At 42.5% G+C, this 27451-nt stretch overlaps 2 protein-coding genes across 6 annotated transcripts in view; one reads left to right on the top strand and one right to left on the bottom strand.

The window, feature by feature from the left end:
- The window catches only part of PALM2AKAP2 (PALM2 and AKAP2 fusion), a 546014-nt gene that overhangs the window by 122842 nt on the left and 395721 nt on the right, over positions 1-27451 (bottom strand).
- On the top strand, positions 25452-25953 carry LOC100452985 (large ribosomal subunit protein eL21-like). Its single transcript, XM_054520419.2, has one exon. It carries the CDS (start codon positions 25513-25515, stop codon positions 25936-25938), a length of 426 nt encoding a protein of 141 aa, XP_054376394.1. The 5' UTR covers positions 25452-25512; the 3' UTR covers positions 25939-25953.

The raw sequence follows: 27451 nt of genomic DNA, 5'->3' as shown, positions 1-27451 counted from the left end.
CCAAAGTGTTTGCATTTTTGGAAGTAATATTTAATGTTAGTTCTATAAGAAAATATCGAAACTTTCAGAAACAAAGCCAGTGGATTCATTCTCCCTTCATTTGATAACAAAGTTAAGACAACCTACTTCACTTTATTAGCCAGAGGTCCTGAGGCTACTGAGTCAGAATAAGCCACTTATGAAAGTGAAATAACTTCAAACTCTGCAGGCAGGAAGTGGTGCCAACTGTCATGCCAGAACTATGAGATAATGAGTATTTCAAAATGTTTGTCCCATCTCAAAGCCCAGCTATTCCTCTCATCCTAGCATCTCAGCATCCCAGAAAGAAAGTGAAATGAACTCTCCAGCAGAGTCGGTTAAGTAAAGACTGGGAGACAGGCAGCCTTACTTTTGTTGTCCCTGGCTCAGGACTAATTTTGTTGGTGCTGTCCAAGATAATTGCAGGAAACTTGGTGTGCCTCCACTCAAAGGAGAAGATCCCCTTTAAGGAAAGGGCCAGGCTGGGTGCGGTGGCTCATGCCTGTAATCCCAGCATTTTGGGAGGCCGAGGCAGGTGAATCACCTAAGGTCAGGAGTTCGAGACCAGCCTGGCTAACATGGCAAAACGCCGTCTCTACTAAAAATATAAAAATTAGCTGGGTGTGGTGGTGGGCGACTGTAATCCCAGGTACTCAGGAGGCTGATGCAGGAGAATTGCTTGAACCCATGAGGTGGAGGTTGCAGTGAGCCAAGATCATGCCATTGCACTCTAGCCTGGGCAACAAGAGCAAAACTTCGAAAGAAAAGAAAAGAAAAAAAAGAAAAGAAGAGAGAAAGAGCCAAGGGTCAAAATTGGGGAGGAGACAACCGGCAGCGGAGCACTGATTAAAACACTCTTTAGGCCAAGTCTTTATGTTTAAAGAAACAGAGTAAAACTCCTTGCTGGATAAGCCTCATTTCTAGACATATTATTATGAAATTGTATTCATAATGCTGGGGAAGCTGCCAGACTGGAAGAAAGAGAAGTCTAGCTAAATTTAAATTAAGAACATTTCCAGAAAGAAAAGTGTGATGCTTAAATGAACTCTAATCAGAACAAAAGACAAGGAAGCAAATTCCCTGGGATCCCAATGGTGAGAGGAGTTTGTACTCATGCAGTCTCCAGGAGCCTGTGAAACGGGAGTTGGGATAGAAGAGCGCTTCCTGGGAGACATGGACTTGTTCACAAATTCCAAGATGCAATACAGAGAGAGGCATATAGACGTATGAGTAGGTGAAGTTTCTTTTCAAAAAGAAATACTATACGTTTAGGAAGTCTTCCCAAATCACCTGTGCTGCATTTAAAACTGCTACAGGGAAGGGTAGTGATATGTCAAAAGTCTGATCTGACCACGCAGCCTATCAGAGCCAAACCCATGCTACCCTACACGGGAAACGGGCTTTCCTGGGTCTGGAGAGGGAATCCACCATCTCTCTAAACGAGTCACCTCCCAGACGCCCTCTTTGTGGGTCGGGAGGGATCCCTCGGGCTGGCGAGCGCCTGGCATCCGCGTTGGAGAGCTCGGCAGCCCGGCTGCACGCCGCCTCGCCCTTTGCCTTCAGCCCTCACCCGGCCACCAGCGCCACAGCTCCCTGCTGCGGGCTTCCGGCTCCCCCGGGCTCCGTTTTACTCCCCTCCTGTCCACTCCGTTTCTCTGGGATTTCTTGGGGCCACCAGTGTCTCCTTGCTCTGGTTCTTGCAGGCGCGTCGCCTCCACGGACATTACAGGCACGGCTTGCCCAATGCTCTCCCCCACGGTCTGCTCTTCCCATACCCCAGAGTGCCCCCAAGAAGGGCCCACAGAGACGCAAACGCCGGCTTCATCCCGGATAAGATACCACATTCTAACTGCTGAGGTCCCAGCCTCAGGCCGAACTTCTGGCTCAGCTCGGACCCGGACCGCGTTCTCCCTCCCAGGGCAGAAGAGGCTGCTGGCTCCTCCTGCATCATCTCCTGAGTTCGGCTCCCTGGACCCTATTCCGAAAGACTCCTGCTGGGGCCGGGGCCCGGCCCTCCCTGACGTCAGTCTCTCTGAAAAGTTCAGGACTTGGCGAAAATGCCCCCGGCTCTGCCACCCAAAAGGCAGGACCCGCGCCTTCCTCGCGAGCTAGAAGGAACTGCTGCACCTCCCAGTGCTCCCGGGGCAGCAGACGCGGCCACAACCACATTTGATTTCACTGCTTTTCCTGAAAAGGACACGCACAGCCCAGCTCTGTGTGTATACAGGGAGAAGCGGAGTCCTGCGTTTATTTTTTAAAGCATATATAAGTGATAAGCATTGAACAAAGGCAGCCAAAGGCTTGGCCCTCCCACAAACCTAGGAATTCAAATCCACATGGCCACAGCCCCTCCACCCGGGCCCTGTCCCAGCACACGCTCCGCTCGACAAGGACCACAAAAAGCCCTTTAAAAGCCCGCGGTGCTTCCGAGGACTCCCAGATTTCCAGCCCTTCCTCGGCCACCCCTTCCTCACACTCGAGGACACTCCAGCCCCTCCCCTCCCCAGCTTGGACACCCACCTCTGGGCGCCCGCTCCCGGGGGTGCAGTCCTGAGGCTCTGCTCCAGCGCCGCGCGGCCGCTGCCTCCCGCTCCGGGGGTCCAGGAGACTCCGGGGAAAGGCGAGCGGCAGCCCCGGGCTGGGGCCAGCGCATCTGCAGGGAGTGGTAGCCTCCGGGCGCGCTGGAGGGCGGGGAGCCCCGCCCGCCTGCTCCCGGGGCCCGCCCCTTCCCCGCCTCCTCGCTTCCCCTCCAGTAGCCCAGCGCCCACGGACCGCCCCTCCCCTCCCCTCCCCTCCCCATCTACCCACACCTCTCAGTGGCTTCGGCGGAATCGATGCACAAACGAAGAAATGAATGAATGGAGAGACTGGAGAGAGGGAAAGATGGAGGGATGGATGGGGCGCGCAAAGCTGAGTATTTCCTAACTCAGGGGAGCGCTGTGTCTGGATATGTGGATACTTGTTAGCGCACGGGGCCTTGGGGCGGGGTGGCGTGTCGCTGTGTGTGCACGTGGACGTGTGTGTTGGTGTACACATATGTGCGCATGAGCGTATGTGGAAGTGTGTGAGTGCCTGTGTGCGCTCAAATGCCAGGAGCTGCTGAGTTCCCACTCAGGCGGGGAAACAGCCCCTCGTCCCTTACCTAGCACCACGACTGTCCTCAGGGTCAGAGCGACCCCCGGAACTGGTTGGGAAGTGCGTCTTTGTGGCAGTAATGGTGTCTCCGCGTGTTTGAGGACTCCCCCGATGGGGTTCAGAGGCTGAGGTGTGGACAGAGATGCTTCCAGCTCACTGGCTCGCCAGAGCCTTCCTGCTGCCCTCCGTGTAGTGGCAGCCGGTGGCCCGGTGTCAGAGCGCGTGTGCTAACAAAGCCAGCGGAGGGGAAGGAGGCAGCTGATCCGCAGACTGGGGCTGTATTAGGCGGGTGGCCAGCCATCCCTCACTCTTGAGATGTCTGAAATTTCAGTCTCTCATCCCCTCCTCCACCATGAATATTTAAATAATGTTAATGACCCTTTGAAAATGAACCGTCTAGAAATCCTGAGAGAGGACACGCACACACAAACAAACATCCCACCTAGAGAGCAACACTTTTCAAAAGCAAGCTGTGGTCTTACTCCGCTGTAGGTGGCGGCATTCATTCTCAGCAGAGGAAGATCACAAAAGTCAGATTTCTTGAATTCAGCTTTGCCCTAGGCACGATTTTCCCAGTAATTCTCTCTCCCCAGCTTTGCAAGTAGCCCTTGCACTCTCAGTTAGGTTTCCACCCTAGGGCAGTCTGCTGTTTTCCCTGCTCCTTGACAAGGCCCTGGGATGCTCTTCTGGGAGTCAATTTTACATGTGAAACACAGCAGGGAAAGACAATAGCCATGGCCTGATTCTACTTTTCTAACCCACAAAGGTCCCTGATTTCCAATACAAAGAAATGATACCCTTGGAAACTACCCGGAAAGCCCATCCAGGCCAAGGGCACCATAAATAGCACCTCCAGAGAAAAGACTTCTTCCCTGCCTTGAGCTCTATTCACACTTTCACCCAAGGAAGAGGATGAAGTCTACAATGGGACATCAGCTGTTCTCAGGGTTCCTGAAGGCTCCTTTATCTTGGTATTTGGAAATGGTTTCACCATCCTTTTTGCCTGTTTGTCTCTTATACTATTGAATTTCAATAGAATTTACTGACCAGTGGTTAGAGATGCCAGAGCTTCAGCCGTGACTCAACTTTTTCTTCCTTCCTTCCTTTTCCTTCTTTTCTTTCTTCCTTTTCATTTTTTTCTCCTCATGTCTCCGATTTAAGGAATTAAATGCTTGGGTGCCCTACATACTGATCTATTTTTAATATTTTAATATCATGTGAAAAACTCACATTAAAATGAGTGTACTTGGATATCACTTATTTATTTATATGGACCATAGACTTGCTAAGGAAGAATTTTAGAATTACATCAGATGTGAGATTTTATAAACAGTATCATGTCAGGTACTTCATCAGTCTCTTCTCGTATCTTCCTAAACATAAGTGTAAAATTTACAAACATAATTAGTTCCATTATTAGAAACAGTAAAGCAAGGCCAGGTGCAGTGGCTCACGCCTGTAATCCCAGCACTTTGGGAGGCTGAGGCGGGCGGATCACCTGAGGTCTGGAGTTTGAGACCAGCCTGACCAACATAGAGAAGCCCCGTCTCTACTAAAAATACAAAATTAGCCAGGCGTGGTGGCTCATGCCTTCAATCCCAGCTACTCAGGAGGCTGAGACAGGAGAATCGTTTGAACCTGGGAGGCAGAGGTTGCAGTGAGCCGAGATCATGCCATCGCACTCCAGCCTGGGCAACAAGAGCGAAACTCCATCTCAAAAAAAAAAGTGTAAAGCAATCATACCAACTTTATTCTGAATTGCGTCTTTACTAAAACAACGTCAATGCTTTGTTAATATTAATTTTAAAGTTCTAGAATATTCTTCAGAAAACTATTAGGAATATTAATTTAGGAAAAATATATGCTCAATAGATACTAATTTAGAAGAACATTTTCTTTTCTTTCACCTTCCAAATTATTAAAGAGGTAGCCATGATTAAACATTTTTAATATAAAAGGCTTGGTACATACCAGATGCTCAGAAATAGTTGTTTAATTTGTTCAATGAAATCCATGCAAGAGTATGAATGGCTGCGTGCAAAAGTAAACACTGTTTTTAATTAACATTTTCTCATTTATTTTCTCCTAGGCCAGTGGTTCCCAACTGAGGGTGATTAAACTCCCCAGGGGACATTTTGGCAATGTCTAGAGACATTTCTTATTGTCACGATTAGGGGGGTTGCTACTGGCATCTACAGGACAGCGCCCCACCAACAAAGAATTATTGAGCCCTAAATGTCAGTAATGCTGAGGTTGAGATATCTTGCCCCAGAATTTTTCGAAGCCAGTACTAAAGACCACAGATAGTGCTTGTTAAAAAGGCAGATTCCAGCAGGGTGCAGTGGCTCACGCCTGTAATCCCAGCACTTTGGGAGGCCGAGGTGGGTGGATCACGAGGTCAGGAGTTCAAGACCAGCCTGGCCAAGATGGTGAAACCCCATCTCAACTAAAAACCTACAAAAATTAGCCAGGCACGGTGGCAGGAGCCTGTAATCCCAGCTACTCGGGAGGCTGAAGCAGGAGAATCGCTTGAACACGGGCGGCAGAGGTTGCAGTGAGCCGAGATTGCACCACTGCACTCCAGCCTGGGCGACAGAGACTGCCTCAAAAAAAAAAAAAGAAAGAAAAAAGAAAGGCAGATTCCTGGGCTCTACCTTTATTGAATCAGAATGTGTGGGGCAGGGCCAAGGAAACTGCGTTAACAGCTCCCAGGTGATTCTTAAAAACATGAAAGTTTGGGAAACACTGGCAATGGGCAAAGTTAGCTTTATCACGCACTGCCTGCTTGTGGTTCATCACATTGTATGTGTGTTAACATAATAATGATTATTAGAGCTGAGAATATTTTATAATAAAAGAAGCATATTTACTCTCCTAGATGTACTTTAGGAGCATATTTGAATAAAATAAATGGCTATTAATTATGTGAGAGAAATATAACTCAAACGTGTAAATGTTACATGTTCCCACAGGCCCTATACCATCAAGGGCACAAAATCTTCCATGGAAATCTTTTTAGGGGGACAGAAAATCAAGATTTCTTTCATTGTGGCCTAAGTGTACATTTTTACTCACATTGCCTCTCCCATGCTACTGGCCCACTTTAAACTACACCCCTGAGCAAGAGTGGCCTCCAGGGGACCCAAGAAGTAGAATGTTCTTTCTACAAAAACACACAAAGTAAAGAATAGCTTTCTGGGGAGAAGTTAGCCTAGATACAGGTTGAGAAAAGCTCTTCTCCCTCTCTCCTCAAACTGAACAAAATGAACTAAATCCAGCAAATAATAATGGTCTAGCAGTAGGCACATGCCCCCAAACTTAGAGAACAGTAGAAGCTGAAAAATAGACTTATAAGTGTCTCAGAGAACTGATCTGAAAACCAGAAGGTGGGGGCAAGACAGTGGGTCATAAAAGGGAATTTGCTATTTCCTCCTCCTACCAAGGCGAAAGACCAAAAAGTATCAGCTGGGAGTAATTCACAAGTGCTAAATGTGTCCCACAGAAAATAAAGGTTGGCTGAAAATTAAAAAAAAAAAGTAAGAAAAAGAGGGAAGGCCGGGTGAGGTGGCACGCCTGTAATCCCAACACTTTGGGAGGCCCAGGCGGGTGGATCCCCTGAGTTCAGTAGTTTGAGACCAGCCTGGCCAACATGGTGAAACCCCGTCTCTACTAAAAATACAAAAATTAGCTGGGTGTGATGACAGGTGCCTGTAATCCCAGCTACTTGGGAGGCTGAGGCAGGAGAAACACTTGAACCCTGGAGGCAGAAGTTGTAGTGAGCTGAGATCAGGCCACTACACTTCAGCCTGGGCGACAGAGCGAGACTTCATCTCAAAAAAAAAAAAAAGAAAAGAAAAGAAAAAGAAAAAGCAGGAAAAGCAAACAACAACAGAAACAAAAAGACTGGCTCACACTAAACAAATAGCTCTATGTCCCTGGGGCTTTCCCATCAAACAGTGAGTGAGCTCACTGAGAAGCTAGCAGTAATCCCAAGCCCAGGGGGATCTTCATGGGATCAGATGCACCACTGAAAATTTCAGAGAAGAAACAAACTGGGGGAAATATTTGCAACATATATGACAATGAGTTACTATTCCTCATATGTTAAGAGTTTTTGCAAATCAATAAGAAAATTGAAGAAAACTACCAACTCCTCAATAGAAAAAACAAACCTGGGCTGGGTGTGATGGCTCACACCTGTAATCCCAACACTTTGGGAAGCCAAGGTGGGAGGTTGACTTGAGACCAGCCTGGGCAACATGGTGAGACCCTGTCTCTACAAAAAATAAAAAAATCAGCGGGGTGTGGTGACATGCTTGTGGTACCAGCTGCTTGGGAGGCTGAGATGGGAGGATTGCTTGAACCCAGGAGGTCAAGGCTACAGTTAGCCATGATCATGCCACTGCACTCCAGCAGGGTGACAGAGTGAGACACTGTCTCCAAAAAAAAAACAAAAATGTAGTTTACAGATAAATAAGCAAAACTGACCCTTGAACTTGTGAAGAGATACTCAAACTCTTCATAATTAAAAAAGTGCAAGTAAAATATTGGACTAATTTTTTTTTTTTTTTGCCTACAATATGAGTAAATATATAAAATACAAATATGTATTTTTGGCAAGGGAATGATGAAAATCAAGTGATTATACTTTACTGATGGGCATAAAGATTGATAATAAATTGGTAAATCTGAAAGATAATTTGGTGATAACTCTAGAGATAGAAAATGTTTATACACTTGAACCTGCAATTCATTTTTGGAATTCAGAAGTTTACAAAATCTCTCAAGTTGGATGAAAGACCAGAGTGGTGGGGAGGGGTCAGTAAACAAGAAATTCCAGATCACAGAGAGGGCCAAAAGAAAATATTTAATATACACTTTTAAAGTTGTTTGAGTGTTATGTTGTGATGTAAACACTTCTTGTAACCCCCTACACTTCTGATAACAGCATTTGTCTGGGGCACCAAAGGGAAGAAAGGGGTTTATGTGTGAGTTGGTGTGGGGTGAAGACCAGGCATAGGAGCCAAAATGGATGTAACAGTAAGAATTCAGAGGATGAACTCACGAGGATAGAGGGAAGAAGGGTGGTTATCAGAGGCTGGGAAAGGTAACAGGGAGGCGGGGGAGTAGGGATGATTAACGGATACAAAAAAATAGAAAGAATGAATAAGACCTAGTATTTGCTAGCCCAACAGGGTGACCACAGTCAAAAATAATTTAATTGTACATTTAAAAATAACTAAAACTATAATTGGATTGTTTGTAACACAAAAGAAAAATACTGGGGAGGTGATGGATGCCCAGTTTACTCTGATGTAATTATTTATACATTACATGCCACCTACTATGTACCCACAAAAATTAAAAAAGAATTTTAAAAAAAGAATTCAGAAGAAATAGGAAATCAGAACAACAAAAGTCTAGGAGAACTAACCCCAACCCATTGTGCCTCAAGATAAAAATCCATAAAAATAGTGGGGTGAGCATCAGACAACCTCCAATACTATGTTGGTAGGAGTGTAAGCAGGAGGACATGGGATATTTAGTCAATTAATTCCTAGAATCCACAAAGATCATTTGCTTACTCTAGCTCAACTAGTGGTTTTACACCATCCGTATGGATGATTTGTACATTTACGGATTTCCAAAGTAAGACATTTCTCACTGATCTCTGGTTCTTACTTAATGGCAAAAAGGTCATCTCTGGATTAAGCATCATTGGCTTTTCTGTAGCAGGCATGATCCATCCATAGACTTACTGCCCAGGCTGGAGTGCAATGGCACGATCTCCGCTCACCGAAACCTCCACCTCCTGGATTCAAGCAATTCTCCTCCCTCAGCCTCCCGAGTAGCTGGGATTACAGGCACACGCCACCACGCCCGGCTAATTTTGTATTCTTAGTAGAGACCGGGTTTCTCCATGTTGGTCAGGCTGGTCTCAAACTCGCCTGAGCCACCGCATCCGGCCCACATAGACTATTTTAACCATCAACTTTCAGAATGCACATCCAAGACTGGCATATGTTAGTCTGTGGATTGTTTGCATTGACTTATAGTTGTGTTTTATACAATTAAAAACACCCTTCTAAACCATCTTTTCTCCAAGGGGGTTGGCCTTTCCCTAAGATAAGGTGGTCAGCTTTTAAGATGTTGTAAATTAGTTGTTTCCAAGTTGGCTTACATTGGGAGTAGCTGGAAAACAAGAAAAGAAAATTTCCAGGTTCCTTTCTCTAGGTGATCCAGAGAGCAGGAATCTGTGTTTGCTTAAGCTTTCCATCTGATTCCATGACAGCCTGGTTTGGGAACCACGGGAGGTGGACACAGTCACCCTTACTTGAAGAAAGGACAGAGAAGCAAACACAGCAACAGGGATGATGTCATAAGAGAACACTTGGCTCTCAGACTGTGTTTACTGTGGTTCTTAGCCTAGTTTGCGGTTCCTGCTTTTCCTCTCCAGGGTCTCTGGCTTCCTGTGCCCAAGTAAGTTTCTTTCCTGCCTGTTCCACATTTATTTCCTTTCCCTGCATCCTCACATTTGACCTCTCCTCCGCCAAACCCTTAAACATAAGGAAACGGTGACCTGATTATATTCACTGCAGCTGCTTGAGGCTCTTTAAAAGACATTTAAAAACACCTATAAGAAACATTCCAAAACCCGAGCAACATTTGCCCATGGAATTGTTTACACTGTGTTCCAGACTGTAGCTGGGCTGTGCCTTCTCAACATTGACATAACATTGTACCACCCAAATTGCCCATTGTAATATACATGTAAATGGCACCAGTATACTAAAAAAAAAAAAAAAAAACACTATTCAAAACTAAAATCTTCAACAACAAAAAAGCAGCATGGGAAGACCTGTGTTGGAAAGAGTGAAAAGTGGGTATCTATGTAGGAGAAAGACAGAGTTGGGAAATGAGAAAGAGCCCAGAGGACAGAGTCCCCTGGTGAGGAAAGCAAGATGGCACCTTGATTCCAGAGGCCTCAAATCTTGTGGAATAATGACAAGAATGTAGCCATGTACTACTTTGATAATAAACAGGAGCAAAGTCCTATGAGGTCCAAGTTCTTTGGTTCTTGGCTGAGACTTTTATCTCATTTAGCAACTGAAGCATTTAAAAAATCTAGTAAACACTCCAGAGTTCATGCTGTAATAGAGAGACAGCATACAACAAGGTACTCTTTAAGCATGGCACTGAAAACATAAAATATGCCTAATATACTTGGAATGTACACAGCTTGTTCACAGATAGAATGCTGGAAAACAGTGCCAATAGTGTGGAGTCCCAGAAGACAGCTTTTACTGAGTTAACCAAGTGAATTTCTTCTCATTAGGGACCTGTGTTTTAGATGCAAATGTATTTTTCTTTTCCAGTGGTGCTTAACTTCTTTTCAATTTTAGATAAAACAGGAAATTATTTTTTAGTTTTTGTTAAAAAAAAATAGGACTGTAACATTTTCCTAGTAATTTGCAAGTGTTTCCCTCAGAACTTTTAAGCACAGGCTGTTAATTTAAGGGAAGAACCACAAGGAATTTTCAGTCATATTAGGGGGAAAAAGATCAAATCTTGAGATTTTAAATTTTAAGAACTCTGATTCTCTCAGAGATAGTCTCTGCGGTAGTCTCTGATTTGCTTGTCAAATGTTTTAGTATTGAGAACTATCCACTGAGAAATGGGCTTTTTCCTTCTAGTATACTGAACATATTAAATGACTTTCCTAGCATTAATGTAAAGTTCACTGAAGATGATGGGACAATATTATGAAGGCATATTATGTTTACATACACAGAATAAATTAATTACTTCTCTAAGTAACCATTACGATTATAAGGTGTTAAGATCATTTAAATACGGAGAATAATAATAGCTATTATAGCATATTAAAAGCCTCTGTTGGATTGGGACCATGGCCAACATAAAATCACTTTAGAAACCACAATAGCTTATAATACAATCAACTAAAGTACCCATACCCATATTGTTTCTGAAGATTTTCCAACTCATTAAGTAAACACCTTCTTTATAGCTCCCTATCCCTCTCCTCTCTTCTCCTCTCCTTCCTTCCTTTCTTTGTATTCTCCTGTCTTCCTTCCTTCTCTCCTTCCTTCATTCCTTCCTTCCCTCCCTCCCTTCCTTCCTTTTCTTTTTAAACCACTGCCTAGTTAATTTTAGGAGGAAGTATTGCAAACTCAAATACCTTAGGAAGCCAGACAGACAACATAAATGAGTAAAGCTTCCAGGTATCAGAAACAGTTTGTGATTCCTATAAAGGGCTCAGGCATTGAGAAGTCCAAGTGCTGACTGCTAAGTAATTCATAGGGTGGTTGAGATGAGATAGGTGAGCACCTAGACAAGAACTGTGGGTTCAGATAGGTGCTGCTGCTGCTGCTGCTGCTACTATGTTTGACTTGGGAATTTTCTTTACATGCTTGGGATGGGTGAAGGCATCTCAAAATGTTAGAGACATGAAAGTTAGAACTAGGAGGAAAGTTACATGTCGCCCAAGCCATTTTTCTCATTTTACAGTATAGCAAAATGTCAGTAAAAAACAGAGAGCCAGAAGACCTAGATTGGAATCTTGACCTGTCACTTACTGGCTGTGTGACCTTAGGAAAATCGCTCAGCCTTGCCATCCCTCCCTTCTCATCTCCTCTAGGACATTATTCCAGCAATTTTATCCTTCCCAAAACATGAATTTTCTTTCACCTTATCAAATATGCTGTGATTTCTTCTATCAAAAAAAATTTTCATGTGCCCACAGTTAATAATACTGTACTAAATGAACACTTTAAGAGGGTAGATTGTATATTATGCATTTTCTTTTTAAAATTATTTATTTATTTATTGAGATAGGGCCTCACTCTGTCACCATGGCTGGAGTGCAGTAGCATGATCATGGCTCACTGCAGCCTCAACTTCCTGGGCTCGAGTGATCCTCCCACCTCAGCCTCCTGAGTAGCTGGGTCTACAGGCATGTGCCAGCATGCCTGGCTAATTTTTGTATCTTTTGTAGAGACAAGCTTTCCCTATGTTGCACAGGCTGGTCTTGAACTCCTGGGCTCAAGTAATTCCCTGCCTTGGCTTCTCAAATTGCTGGGTTACAGATATGAGCCACCACCACACCAGGCCAACGTTATTAGTGTTTTCTATGACAATAATTTTTTTTTTTTTTTTGAGATGGAGTTTTGCTCTTGTTGCCAGGCTGGGGTGCAGTGGCACGATCTCAGCTCACTGCAACCACCTCCCAAGTTCAAGCAATTCTCCTGCCTCAGCCTCTCAAGTAGCTGGGATTACAGGCACCCACCACCAAGCCTGGGTAATTTTTTTGTATTTTTAGTAGAAACGGGGTTTCGCCATGTTGGACAGGCCAGTCTCGAACTCCTGACCTCAGGTGATCTGCCCACCTCGGCCTCCCAAAGTGCTAGGATTACAGGTATGAGCCACCATGCCCAGCCTACAATAATTTTTTTAAGAGAAATTCTCTTGATCCTACCACTTCAATTCTGTTTCCCCTTAAAGCAAAAGTTCTTAAAAGAGATGTTTTCTTCACCAAGACAGCACTTGTCAAAGTCATCAGTGATCCTGAGGTTGCCAAACCCAGTGGTCATTTCTCCAAACTCACCCGACCTGATCTTTAAGCAGGATTTAACACAGGACATCAGTCAGTCAGTCACATTTGAACTACTTTCTTCATTTGGCTTTCACAACAGTTTCTTGATTCTCCTCAGCGCTCTCTGACCTTTTTTTTTTTTTTTGAGACAGGGTCACTCTGTCACCCAGGCTGGAGTGCGATGGTATAATCACAGCTTACTGCAGCCTTGACCTGCCAGGCTCAAGCAATCCTCCCACCTCAGCCTTGGATGACAGGTGTGTGCTGCCTCACCTGGCTAATTTTTTTATTCTTTGTAGAGAGGGAGGTCTTGCTATGCTGCCCAGGTTAGTCTCAAACGGCTGGGCTCAAGTGATGCTGCCACCTTGAGGGCCTCCCAAAGTGCTGGGATTATAGGCATGAGCGACTGCGCCCAGTCTCACTGACCATTCTTTCTTAGTCCTCTTTTAGGGTTCTTCCTCATTTTCCAAATCTTTAATTTGGATGGAGCAATGACTTGGGCTTGATCCCTTCTATCCCTCAGGCCATTCTCTCTGTGATCTCATCCAGTCAATGGCTGTGCATAGGTGAATCCCAAATTTATATGTCAGCCTATTTTCTCCATGGAACTTCAGACTCATACTTAACCTCTCCACTGGATGCCTAGAAGGCATTTTTATATTAACAAGTATATTGCAAATTCTTAATTTCCTCTCAAAACCTGCTCCTCCTATAGTCTTGACTACCTTGTTAAAGATGGGTCATCCTTTTAGCCATAACCACATCACCCCATATTCTACAATATTCTGATTTTTCTCCAGAGCATTAATCACCATCTTTCATATGATAGTATTTACTTGCTTGTTTCTTGTCTATCTCACCCTACTGAGGTGTAATCTACATAAGTACAAGACCTGGTCTCTTTTGTTAATTTCTAGATGCCTAGAGCTTGGCATAGAGTAGGTGCTCATTAAATATTTGTTGTTGAAGCCGGGTGTGGTGGCTCACGCCTGTAATCCCAGCACGTTGGTAGGCCAAGGTGGGTGGATCACCTGAGGTCAGGAGTTCAAGACCAGCCTAACCAACGTGGAGTAACCCTGTCCCTACTAAAAATACAAAATTAGCTGGGCGTGGTGGCGCATGCCTGTAATCCCAGCTACTCGGGAGGCTGAGGCAGGAGAATTGCTTGAACCTGGGAGGCAGAGGTTGAGGTTGCAGTGAGCTGAGATCGTGCCATTGCACTCCAGCCTGGGCAACAAGAGTGAAACTCTGTTTCAAAAAAACAAACAACAAAAAATATTTGTTGAAAAAAAAAAAGGAAAGTCCCCGTGTTCATGTAGCTTACATCCTAATATGGCATGGATAATGAGGTGAGATAAACAATAAGCAAGAGAAGAATGTCATAGATAACAGGAAAGAAAATCAAAGGCCAATTGAATTCATTCATGCACATACATGAAATGTATTATGTGTCAGGAGGTGGTAATTGTTATAAAGAAAAATAAAGCAGGGTAAAGGGATAGATATTAACGGCAGTAGGAGGTGAGTACCATTTTATGTAATGGTCAAGAACAGACTCTTTACTGAGGGAACATTTGAGCAGAGACCTGGAGAAGGGAAGGAAGTGAGCCAGGGAGATATTAAGGGGAAAAGCATTCTAACATAGGGAACAGCAGGTGTGGGGACCATGAGCAATGATGTTTGGAGCAGCCAGGAGGACTTCAGAGCTGAGAAAGGAGGGGTGAGAGAAGACTGGCAGTGAGCCAGATCATAAGGTCCTTGCAAACCTTGATAAGCACTTTGGATTACTTATTTTCCTGAATAAGATGAGAAGCCACTGCATTATTTCAAGCAGAAAAATGACTTGATTTGGTTTAGATTTTTGAAAGATCACTGTGGCTGCTTCTGGGTGGAATCTGTGTTACAGAAAGGGAAAGGAGTGGCCGGGAGACCACTTAGAAGCTATTGTAATAATCTGGGCAAGAGATGATAATGGCTGAAAGCAGAATGGTAATGGTGGAGTGCTGACATCAATGGTGAAATCAGATTCCAGACATAATTGGAAGTGGAAGCTGCACCAGGCACATGACACATGGCACAAAGCATTGCCCTCAGGAAGCATTCAACACATAATTATCAGATGCATGCCCAAATACCTCTTATTTTCATTACAATAAAGTGTTCTTATTAACTGGTTCAAAAAAACTCACACTTGATCAGGGTTTCTAGGAAGTTTCTTTTAAAAAAAACAAAGTACAGGGCTGGGCGTGGTGGCTCACGCCTGTAATCCAAGCACTTTGGGAGGCCGAGGCAGGAGGATCACGAGGTCAGGAGATCGAGACCATCCTAGCTAACACGGTGAAACCCCGTCTCTACTAAAAATACCAAAAAAATTAGCTGGGCGTGGTGGCGGGCGCCTGTACTCTCGGGAAGCTGAGGCAGGAGAATGGCGTGAACCCAGGAGGCGGAGCTTGCAGTGAGCTGAGATCGCGCCACTGCACTCGAGCCTGGGCGACAGAGAAAGACTCCATCTCAACAACAACAACAAAAAGTACCAACTCACCAAAACAATATATTTATTATATATATTTCTTATATATTATATATTATATATATTTCTTATATATTATATAATATATTTCTTATATATTATATATTATATATTTCTTATATATTATATAATATATATTTCTTATATATTATATATTATATATATTTCTTATATATTATATATTATATATATTTCTTATATATTATATATTATATATATTTCTTATATATTATATATTATATATATTTCTTATATATTATATATTATATATATTTCTTATATATTATATTTTTTATGTATATATATACACACACACACATATATATTTAGTACATTGGGTAAAGTAGTTCTTGAATTTTAGGCAGAAAAAAAGCACTTGTAAAACACTAAACAAACTAGATTTTCCCATAAGTTGATTCCAAGAATTTAGTATTTCATATGAAAGGATCACATTGACCCTTAAATTTCTAACATTTACCATGGGCAAATTCAGTTGGCCTTTCATTTTTCTCTCCCATTAGCTATGGCATTCTTTTCCCTTTAACTCTGTAATCATAAACACAGCTATTTTCAGACATGTCACTTATACAAAGAATATATGGCGGCCGGGCATGGTGGCTCACACCTGTAATCCTAGCACTTTGGGAGGCCGAGGTGGGTGGATCACGAGGTCAGGAGTTTGAGACCAGCCTGGCCAACATGGTGAAACCGCGTCTCTACTAAAAATACAAAAATTAGCCAGGCATGGTGGTGGGCACCTGTAATCCCAGCTATTCGGGAGGCTGAGGCAGGAGAACCGCTTGAGCCTGGGAAGCAGAGGTTGCAGTGAGCTGAGATCACACCACTGGACTCCAGCCTGGGCGACAAAACTGTGTCTCAAAAAAAAAAAAAAAAAAAAAAAAAAAAAAAAAAAAAAAAAGGGAATATATGGCTTGATAGTTATTGGATTCTCTCCATAGGGAAAGCATACGCTATGGTCTTTTCTATGCTGTGGATCTGAATTCCAAGTGAATGGCTAGTTGTAAAGTTAACTGGCTCTGCATTCCCCAAGAAACATGCAAAAGAAGCTGGGTGTGGTGGTTCACGCCTGTAATCCCTGTAATCCCAGCACTTTGGGAGGCCGAGGCGAGCGGATCACCTGAGGTCAGGAGTTTGAGACCAGCCTGAACAACATGGAGAAACCCTGTCTCTACTAAAAATGCAAAATTGGCCGGGCGTGGTGGCGCATGCCTGTAATCCCAGCTAATTAGGAGGCTGAGGCAGGAGAATTGCTTGAGCCCAGGAGGCAGAGGTTGTGGTGAGCCAAGATCACGCCATTGCACTCCAGCCTGGGCAACAGGAGTGAAACTCCATCTCAAAAAAAAATAGGAAAAAAAAAAAAAAGAAAGAAAGAAAGAAAGAAACATGCAGAAGAGCACTTAGGGATCACAGGCAAGAGGTGCCCTGGCACTGTGGTTAGGGGACTATGCTAACCACACGAAGAATGCTAGGAATGAAGGCAGAATCCTCATTCTTCCACTGATTCTGAGCAGGAACTTCCACAGGTTACTTTATCTCCCTGTGCCTCAGATTCCTAGTCTTTAAAATAAGAACAAGTGTATAGTATCTATATCATGGGTTCATGGAACTCAATGGATAAGTTCATGCTTATGAAGGCCACAGAATATACCTTTTAGATTCTCAATTAATATTAGCTATGTGATATTTGTATTAATCTGTGCCAGTCCACTGGTTCATAGCCTGTCCAAAAAACTAGAGTGGTCTTAGATCAGGTCCATTCTTGACTAATTCTTGCTCCCAGGATCATAACTATTTTCCTGTCATTACATTTTAATTAAAATATTTTTTGATTCTAAAAGAAATATTTACTCATTACACAGAAAGCAATAAACTGTGGGCTCTGAAATATGACAAACCTGGAATTGAATTCTGACTCTGCTCTTCCAGAATTTGTGAGCTCATAAAGTCTTTACCTTCTCAAAGTGTTGATTTCTTCATCTGCACAATGGGACAAAAAATGGTACCTATCTCATGGCGTCATTTTGAGTGTTAAAGAGAGTAATGCAGGTAAAGTGTTTAACACAGTGGCTAGCCCACAGTAAACACTGGGAAAAAGAAAGGTAGTGAAGGGAGAGAAGGAAAGAGAGAAAAAGAAAGTAGGAAGAAGTCAATGACTGTTACAGGATAGAAGGTTTGGTAAAAGCCACACAAAGGAGAGAGGTTTGGAAAATGCTTAGAAACAGAATGCATATTTTTATTTAAAAGAGAAAAAGATTTGTTGTGTCTTTTGCAATATCATTTCTCTTAAAAGGGATTTTCCTATGTCACTCATGGGATACACTTAATATAAACTTAGAAATTTTTTCATATTTGGGATTTATTTATATTTTCTGTGCAAGAACAAACTCAAACACACTAAGAATAATAAAAAGAATAATTCTTAGTGGATGAATGTTTGTCTATTTCTCAACTTAAATAAGGTTTTGTCTCCAAAATTTCAAAATGACTTATTCACATTAATTTGAAAAGTCAGGCCAAAAATTTGACCCTGCTTAAATATGGTATGCCACATATAATACAACATTCAATAAATTTATTTATTTATTTTTAATAGAAATAGGGTCTCCTTCTGTCACCCAGGACAGAGTGCAGTGGTAGGATTGTGGCTTACTGCAGCCTCATCCTCCCAGGCTCAAGTGATTCTCCCACCTGTCTCCTGAGTAGCTGAGACTACATGTGCACACCACCATACCTAGCTAGTTTGTTTGTTTTTTTATTTTTTTATTTTGTTTGTTTTTTTATTTTTTATTTTATTTATTGATTTATTTATTTTTTGAGACAGAGTCTCACTCTGTTGCCCAGGCTGGAGTGCAGTGGCACAATCTCAGCTCACTGCAGCCTCCTCCTCCTGGGGTCAAGCGATTCTTCTGCCTCAGCCTCCTGAGTGGCTGGGACTACAGGCACACGCCACCACACCCAGCTAATTTTTGTATTTTTAGTAGAGACGGGGTTTCACCATATTGGCCAGGATAGTCTCAAACTCCTGACCTCGTGATCCACCCGCCTCGGCCTCCCAAACTGCTGGAATTACAGGCGTGAGCCACCGCGCACAGCAGTTTTTTTCTTTAATTAGAGATGATGTCTGGCCAAGTTGCCCAGGCTGGTCTCAAACTCCTGAGTTCAAGCAATCCTCTTGCCTCAGCCTCCCAAAGTCCTACAATCATAGGTGTAAGCCACCATGCCTGGCCAATAAGTTGATTTTTTTTAATCCAAAAGTTAACCAAGGCTGTATTATTTGTGGCATAACACAGACATTGAGATATTTTAGAAAAAACTAAAAGAAGAAACTGTCTTAAGCTACAGTATGATGGGTGCAGTAGTCTCTTAACTAGTATTGCAGGACACCTGTGTGCTTAATTTCTCCAGATTCAAAGAAAGCTCTACTTTTTTTTTTTTTTTTTACCATAAGCTAAGCTTTGCTTATTTACTGAGAAGGCTGTTTGGTTTTATCACACTCATGAATCACTGCGGGAGAATGATAATGAGAAATGTAATGAGAATGCTGACAGGATGAAGACTCACGGGCAAGCCTGAAGAACAACTCATTCTCAAGGATGAAAATCAAATCTTATCCCACTAGGTAAACTCCAGCTTTGCATTGGAAGAATGAATGCAAACAGAACTACATAAAAGCCCCCATATTGATCAGGACTGTGAGGCAAGGAAGACCTCCTTAGCATGTCTACATACCAGCATCATCTCATTATTCTCCAAGGTGAAGCACTGTGACAAAGTCATGAAGATCTAGTGCTGTCTGGCTTAGACCTAGGCTCCGGCACTCCTTGTCTGTGTGACCTTAGACAAGTTACTTAATCTCTCTGCACCTTGTTTTCTCTGTAAACTGGAGATATCCTAGTACCCACCTCATAGGGTTGTGGTAAGAATTAAATAATAGAATATACCCTAAACACCCAGAGCACTACCTGACACATGGGAAGTTCTCAATACATGTTAGCTATTATCTCATTATTCATTTTATTAAACTGAATTTCACTAGAAAATGCATACTGTTGGAGATCAAAACTCACACTCTGGTGGGGTGCAGTGGCTTACACCTCTAATCCCAGTACATTGGGAAGCTGAGGTGGGCGGATCGGTTGAGGTCAGGAGTTCGAGACCAGCCTGGCCAACATGGTGAAGCCCTGTCTCTACTAAAAATACAAAAATTAGCCAGGCGTGGTGGCGCACACCTGTAATCCCAGCTACCAGGGAGGCTAGTGTCTAAGGCACAAGAAATACTTGAACCCGGGAGGTGGAGGTTGCAGTGAGCTGAGATGGCGCCACTGCACTCCAGCCTGGGCAACAAGGTGAGACCCTGTCTCAAAAAACAAAAACAGAAACAAAAATAAACCTCACAATCTGTGAGCAGATGGAAAGTATGATGACAAATCCAATACCCTACCCTCTAGCCCAGATCCCTTTGGGAGACGGAGTGGGAACTGCAACTGCTGGTACCTTTTTCTTTTCAGAAACAGACATAAAAATGCTGAGATCAAATAAATGTCACATCTCCACTGACTCACTTCTGAGGAAGAAGTAGTTGTTGCAATGATAGTAAGCATAAGTGACCTCAAAACAGACCAGCTCGTGGTATGCAGACCTATCAGTGGCCTGCTCTGCTAGGCAATGAATCAAGCATCTTGTATAAGCATGTCATCTTTTTACATACAATTTACATGTATGTCATGATTTTTACCAAGTGTGTTTTTTACTACTAAGTTTTCACTACAATAAAAAAGGCAAGAGGGCAGGCCACTAGAGAATGGGTAGGAGAAAGAGATGGGAAAGGCATTGGATAATTTATCGAGATAGGAGCACTAGATGCTCACTTCAACAATCTTCAGTATTCATATGATACAGAAAGATCATTCTTCCCATTGTTAGGGCTCAGAAACCTATATCCCCAAATATGATGCTTTGATATTCTGAACCTGAAGAAGTCTCAAGGTCTTTCTGACCTCCCCTCACTCCTGTCTGTCAATCTTCTGTCTCTCCCCTAAGCACAGGATGAAATGGTTCTGTGAAGTTCCCTTATCTGCCTAAAATCTTACCCTCCAGAGAAGAAAACAATTACCTCTGGTCTCTTCCTTGAGTTTTCATTAACTGAAACTCATATAGCAGGAAGAAAGACTGAAGTCTGTCAACATATCTGAACAGACTTCTGTCACAAATTGTTGTCTGTTCTGTGGGCCCAACAGACTTTGTCCCAGGTCACTGTTTGTTCTTCAAGTAAAAATCATTTACTGCCCCCCTGCCGCCCACTTCCTATCTCCACACTTCCTATCTCCGTTTCCTCTAAGAAGAAGGGTATATAACCATCTGTACGCCATTGTGTGTAATTTTCTCTCTTTGCACATTAGTAAACTTCTATGCCATTTCTCCCGTTAATCTGTCTAGTGTCAATTGATTTTTCAACGAAATTTCAGAGGGCAAAGGGAAAGTTTTCCCTTGGCCCCTACTCTATGAATCCAACAACTTTTCCTGATAACTACAATCTTGATTTATGAGACCTCTCTGATACCTGACCAGTTGCAGAAGGACAAGGCTTATTGTAAGTGGCCACATGAGTTCTACCCAGGATTTCAGAAATAATTTGCAATCATTCCAAACCCTCAGGGACATGAATGGTAATTTATTCAGACATTAACTAGAGAGACAAACTGGTTCCCTGCCTAAATGAGAACCAGGTTGGCTACCTTCCAGTAGCACTAAAGACCAATAGTTTCTGTCACTGGGTTCTATGTTTGGTTTGTGTGGCTTGGTTCTTTCACAAGTCATAGACTTTGGTACTTGCAAATGAGCCTCGTTGCAAAACTAGCTGGATTGGGACAGATTATTCTTAAGAAATGAGGCTTATCTGCAGACAGGCTCTGACATACTGAACAGCAACACGTGACAGTTTCTAGAGCTTTAGCATCATTAGTCATTCTCACTGCTGGAATGTTCAAAATGTGCATAGAAGGAAACAGACAGATGTCCTCAGGAAGCATTTATGAATGTGTCAGAACTTTTGCTGGGAATATTCATGCCCATGTCATGTATTTTAGGGTGACCACTCAGAGATAGGGGATTTTACCAAGTAGGAGTTGGTAAAAGCACAAGAGTATTTCATCAACATTTTAAAAATTGGGATGATGAAGCTATCTGCAGAAAATGAAATTAGGCTAACACTGATATCCCAACTAAAAAGAAGATCCTAGAATAAGGCTTCCACAAAGTCATGATATACTCAGATTGAGGTAAAGGGTTTTTGTTGTTGTTGTTGTTGTTCAAAAGAAAAAACAATCAAACAAACAAATAGACGGTAGTGTTTCTCACAGTTTCACTTCGTAGAGAAACCAATGAGGTACAAATCTTGGCATGGATCAGATTTGGATTCCTAGCAAAGAAGCATATCAAGGGATGTCCCTTGATAGGTTATCAGCATATTACAGGTCCTTAAAATATACATCTGTCTGGTTTAAAGCTTAATAAAATACATTGTCATGTTCAAAATGAAAAAAGTCTTTTTTTTCTTTTTTTAAAAAAAAAGAACCCAAAACCACAAATAATCCCAAAGGACAATAATCAAAACACATTATGCGGTTCCCTTCATTTCCTTTTCAACACTCCTCTTGCCTAGGGCCACTGGACTTGGCAAATAGAAATACAGAACACCCAGTAAAATCTGAATTTTAGGTAAACAACAAATAATTTTTTAATATAAGTATGTCCCATGCAATTTAATTCAAATCGAACTGGGCATCTAGTATTTTATCTGGCTCAGCTACCCTTGCCCTGTCCTTGGAGCTCCCCTGCTTTAGCTAATAAAAAAATAAACTTGCACTTATTAAAACCCAAACAGAGAGGCTACAAAGTGTCCTTCCATCTGGGTTCAAAGCTTGGCTCCACCACACACTCACTTTGAGATCTTGGGTAAGTTACTTTACCGTGCCACAGTCACACATCTGTAGAATGGGATTAATAACAGTTTCTCCTTAGCAGAGTCATCTGGAGGATTATATGAGATGGCGTATGTGTAGCACAGTACTCAGCTCAAAGCAAACGTTCAACCCATGTTAGCTATTATTGTTGGCAAGAGAACACGGTGAAGAAATAAAATGGCAAAGAAGAAGGTACCTGAGATTATTCACTTGCCACGAATATTCCTTATCTATACATAGATTATTGAAAGCTGTCAATGGTTGTGACTTCATTTCTTTCACATTTATTTTATTTGACAAATAGGGAGTAGCACACAGGAATAATAAATAACCATTAATGATATAGTTTATTACAGTTTACAACAGAGCTCTTCATATTCATTTTAAAGAAAATTCAAGACAATGATTCTCAAAGACATGTATTATAAAAACCGACCCATATAGGGCCGATATGCCTCCTACCCACCACTGCCAAACCCCCTCTGAGATCCACTACCCTGAATAGTTTCAAGGTTTTTTTAAAAAATCTTCAAAAATATTTCCTTTGGCAAGGAACCAAATTTAGAGCGATCTGTATGTATATACACAATGTAGAAAGGTTTTCTGTCCCAAATGTCTCTTTTTTGTCCAGAGTCCCTGCACAAAACAATCCTTTCAATGTCGTCATCATCAAATACAAAGGGCAACCGGCTGGACACCACTGGCAACAAAAGGCCTTCAGCAGAATGTTTTTTTAAAAGCAAAGGCCAAAGAAAGCTGTAACCTGTGGCCTCTATTCACCACCGGAAGAGTCTAAATGCTTTTCCTCTTTTGTAATACAGAACATCTGCCCTTCTAGGAGGATAATCTGTCTTCCAACAAGTTTTACGTGTAGAGAAGCAACATCCTTTTCTAAATGTGGCTTTCCCATGTCCTTGAATAGAAACTGTACCCTTTTCAAATGGTTTTACAGCCAGAATCTCTAGCTTGCCTAAGGGGTACCAACCTTGTTTCTCGTTCAAGCATAAATGAGAAATATTGAACATGTAAATAAGAATACCAGACTTCATTCTGAGGAAAATTCTGCTGTGCTAAAATTTTTTGTATTCCTTTTTGCAAACACTTAGTTTTTAGTCTTAGTATATATGGACAAGAGGGCAAGATAATGAAAGCATTTAGGATTTAGTTGGTGTATTTGATGAAAATGACAGCCAAATCACAAAATTTTTATCCTAAAGATATTTCTTTAACATGGATTACTTGATGTCATTTTATCCAGTCATTGGATAAACAAAATTCAAGAAAATGATGCAGAGCCAAGCAGGTGTGATTTGGGACTTGCAGCAAGGCACCACCAGCTGAATAAGGCCAAGACATTTCCAGTATGAGGGTCCTGGACAGTTCATGCCACAGAAGAAAGGAACTTCTTTAACCAGCAATATCTTTAAAAATCTAGCTTGTAGCAGCTTCCTACTTTATTTCTGAGGAGTAGCCATCTTACTGGCTTTTCTGTTTTTGTTTTTGTTTTTGAGACTGCATCTCGCTCTATTGCCCAGGCTGGAGTGCAGTGGCACGATCTCGGCTCACTGCAACCTCTACCTCCTGGGTTCAAGCGATTCTCGTGCCTCAGCCTCCACAGTGGCTGAGATTACAGGTGTGTGCCACCATACCCAGCTAATTTTTGTATTTTTAGTAGAGACGGGGTTTCACTGTGTTGGCAAGGCTGGTCTTGAATTCCTGACCTCAAGTGATTCACCTGCCTTGGCCTCCCAAAGTGCTGGGATTACAGTAGTGAGCCACCACACCCGGCCTTACTGGCTTTTTACTATTAACATAATGTATTCAAAATCCCTTTGAGAAGGCAATTAAATAGTAATACATTTTAGGTGTAAAATGTAACATTTAGGTGGTTGACAGGAGCTGGAGTAGGAGAGAATAGGGGGCTGGTATTTAATGGGTAGAGAGTTTCAGTTGAAGAAGATGCTGAAAAAGTTCTGGAGAAGGATGGATGACAATGATGGTTGCAGAACACTTTGAATGTACCTAATGCCACAGACGGGTACCCTTTAAAAGTGCTTAAAATGGTAAATGTTATGTTATATCTGTTTTACCACAATAAAAAATAGGATTGATTAGGCTAATAAAAATAATTAAAGAAAAAAGGCTAAGATGTGAAGGGAAAATAGAAAAGAGAGATAATCGCTGGGTGTGATGGCTTACACCTGTAATCTCACACTTTGGGAGGCTGAGGAAGGAGGATCGCTTGAGCCCAGGAGTTCAAGATTGGCCTGGGCAACATAGGGAGTCCTCCTTCTCTACAAAAAATAAAAATTTACCCAAGTGTGGTGCTGCACGCCTATAGGCCCAGCTACACAGGAGGCTGAGGTAGGAGGATTGCTTGGGCCTGGGAGGTTGAGGCTGCAGTGAGCCATGATCGCACCATGCTCCAGCCTGGGTGACATAGTGAGACCCTGTCTAAAAGAAAGAAAGAAAGAAAAGAGTGAGAGAAAGAAAATAAATAGAAAGAAGAGAGATTGATGTGACCCCTGCAGAGGGACGTAGTGGTGGAGAGGGCAGTGATCTTAAAGGGGAAGGGTGAGTTGAGTGCACCCTCCTGCCACAGCCAACAAGAGGGTCCCTCACTCAGAAAACACTGACTGGGCAGCTGCAATGAGAGAGTGCTTCAATTTAATAATTGAACAAACTATGACAAAAAAGGAAATCAAGCCATTAAAAATTAACTGCATACAAATAGGCAATAAGCACATGAAAATAACTCAGTGTCATTAGCCACTAGGAAAATGCAAACCAAAACCACAATGACATACTGCTACACACCCACTAGGATGGTCATAATCAAAAGATGGACAGTAGCAAGTGTTGGCTGGGATGTAGAAAACTTGGAAGACTCATTCATTGCTGGTGAGGTGTAAAGTGGTGTAGATGCTTTGGAAAAGAGTCTGACAGCTTTTTAAAAAGTTAAACCCAGATTTACCATACGACCCAGCAATTCCACTCCTAGGTATGATCCCAAGACAAAGGAAGACCTATGTCCACACAAAGGCTTACATGTGACTATCCACAGCAGCGACTATTCATAGCAAGAATACTTACTGCCAGAAAGTAGAAACAACCTCAAAATCCATCAACTTCTGAATGAACAAAAAAAAAAAAGCCTTTCGGCCAGAAACGCCATCTTCCAGTAATTCGCCAAAATGACGAACACAAAGGGAAAGAGGAGAGGCACCTGATATATGTTCTCTAGGCCTTTTAGAAAACATGGAGTTGTTCCTTTGGCCACGTATATGCGAATCTATAAGAAAGGTGATATTGTAGACATCAAGGGAATGGGTACTGTTCAAAAAGGAATGCCCACTGTTCAAAAAGGAATGCCCCACAAGTGTTACCATGGCAAAACTGGAAGAGTCTACAATGTTACCCAGCATGCTGTTGGCATTGTTGTAAACAAACAAGTTAAGGGCAAGATTCTTGCCAAGAGAATTAATGTGTGTATTGAGCACATTAAGCACTCTAAGAGCCGAGATAGCTTCCTGAAATGCGTGAAGGAAAATGATCAGAAAAAGACAGAAGCCAAAGAGAAAGGTACCTGGGTTCAACTGAAGTGCCAACCTGCTCCACCCAGAGAAGCACTTTGTGAGAACCAATGGGAAGGAGCCTGAACTGCTGGAACTTATTCCCTATGAATTCATGGCATAATAGGTGTTAAAAAAATAAATAAATAAAAGACCTCTGGGCTGTAAAAAAAAAAAAAAAAAACCCAAGACACTGGCATATCTTTTTTTTTTTTTTTTTTTTTAAAGACAGGGTCTTACTCTGTCATCACCCAGGATAGAGTGCAGTGACACAATCACAGCTCACTGCACTCTCTACCTCCTAGACTCAGGTGAACCTCCTACCTCAGCCTCCCATGTAGCTGGGACTACAGATGCATGCCACCACGTCCAGCTAATTTTTGTATTTTTTGCAGATACACAGTTTCACCATGTTGTCCAGGCTGGTCTCCAACTCCTGGGCTCAAGTGGTCTACCCACTTTGGCCTCCCAAAGTGCTGGGATCACAGGCATAAGCCACCATGCCCAGCCTGGCATATTGATTAAATGAAATATTATTCAGCATTAAAAAGAGTGAAAGGGATAGTGATTGAGGCTACAACATGGATAAACCTCAAAAAAGAAAAAATCATCACCATCCTAAGCCAGATACAAAACACTGCATGTTGTATGACTCCATTTATATGAAATGTCCAGAACAGCCAAATTTATAGAAACAGAAAGGAATGAGTGGTTGTTTGGGGATGGGGTAGAATGGAGATTAACTATAAGAGGGCATGAGGGATCTTATTGGAATGATGGAAATTATTTAAAACTGTGTGTGTTCTAAAACTGGATTGTGTGATGGTTAGTAAATTTATGAAATATTATTGAACGGTACACTTACTTGGGGGAACCATATGGCATGCAAATTTTATCCTTAATAAAGTTGTGTTTTTTAAAAAAAGAACTACAATTTAGAGCCTCTAACAAGTAAAAAATGAAACAGAAAAATGGACCTTATGGAAATGATATTGTAGCAAGGGCAACTGGATATTATGCAATGAAAATTATGGTTATTTTTATTTTTATTTTATTTTTTATCACAGCTCACTGCAGCCTCAATCTCCTGGGCTCAAGCAATCTTCCCATCTTTTGCCTTTTGCCTCCCAAGTAGCCAGGACTACAGGCACATGCCACCACACTCAGCTATTTTTTTATATCTCGTAGAGACTGGGTTTTGTCATGTTGCTCAGGCTGGTCTCGAACTCCTGGTCTCAAGCGATCCACCCACCTTGGCCTCCCAAAGTGTTGGGATTACAGGTGTGAGCCACCACACCTGCCCGACTTCTATGGTTATTGATGTGACTGGCTATGAAGGAGAGCTATTAGGTCCTATGAGAATATGAAACATACAGTGCTTGTTAGAAAGTGTCACTGGAGCTGGGTGCCGTGGCTCACGCCTGTAATCCCAGCACTTTGCGAGGCTGAGGCAGGTGGATCATTTGAGGTCGGGAGTTCAAGACAAGCCTGACCAACATGGAGAAACCCTGTCTCTACTAAAAATACAAAATTAGCCGGGTGTGGTGGCGCAGGCCTGTTAATCCCATCTACTCAGGAGGCTGAGGCAGGAGAACTGCTT

The sequence above is a fragment of the Pongo abelii genome, chromosome 13 (assembly GCF_028885655.2).
Source record: "Pongo abelii isolate AG06213 chromosome 13, NHGRI_mPonAbe1-v2.0_pri, whole genome shotgun sequence".
NCBI classification, from domain to species: Eukaryota; Metazoa; Chordata; class Mammalia; order Primates; family Hominidae; genus Pongo; species Pongo abelii.
This window is presented reverse-complemented; position numbering and strand designations above follow the sequence as displayed.

Excerpts from the sequence above, each read along its gene's own strand:
- LOC100452985 (XM_054520419.2), top strand. The coding sequence starts at position 25,513 with ATGTTCTCTAGGCCTTTTAGAAAACATGGAGTTGTTCCTTTGGCCACG.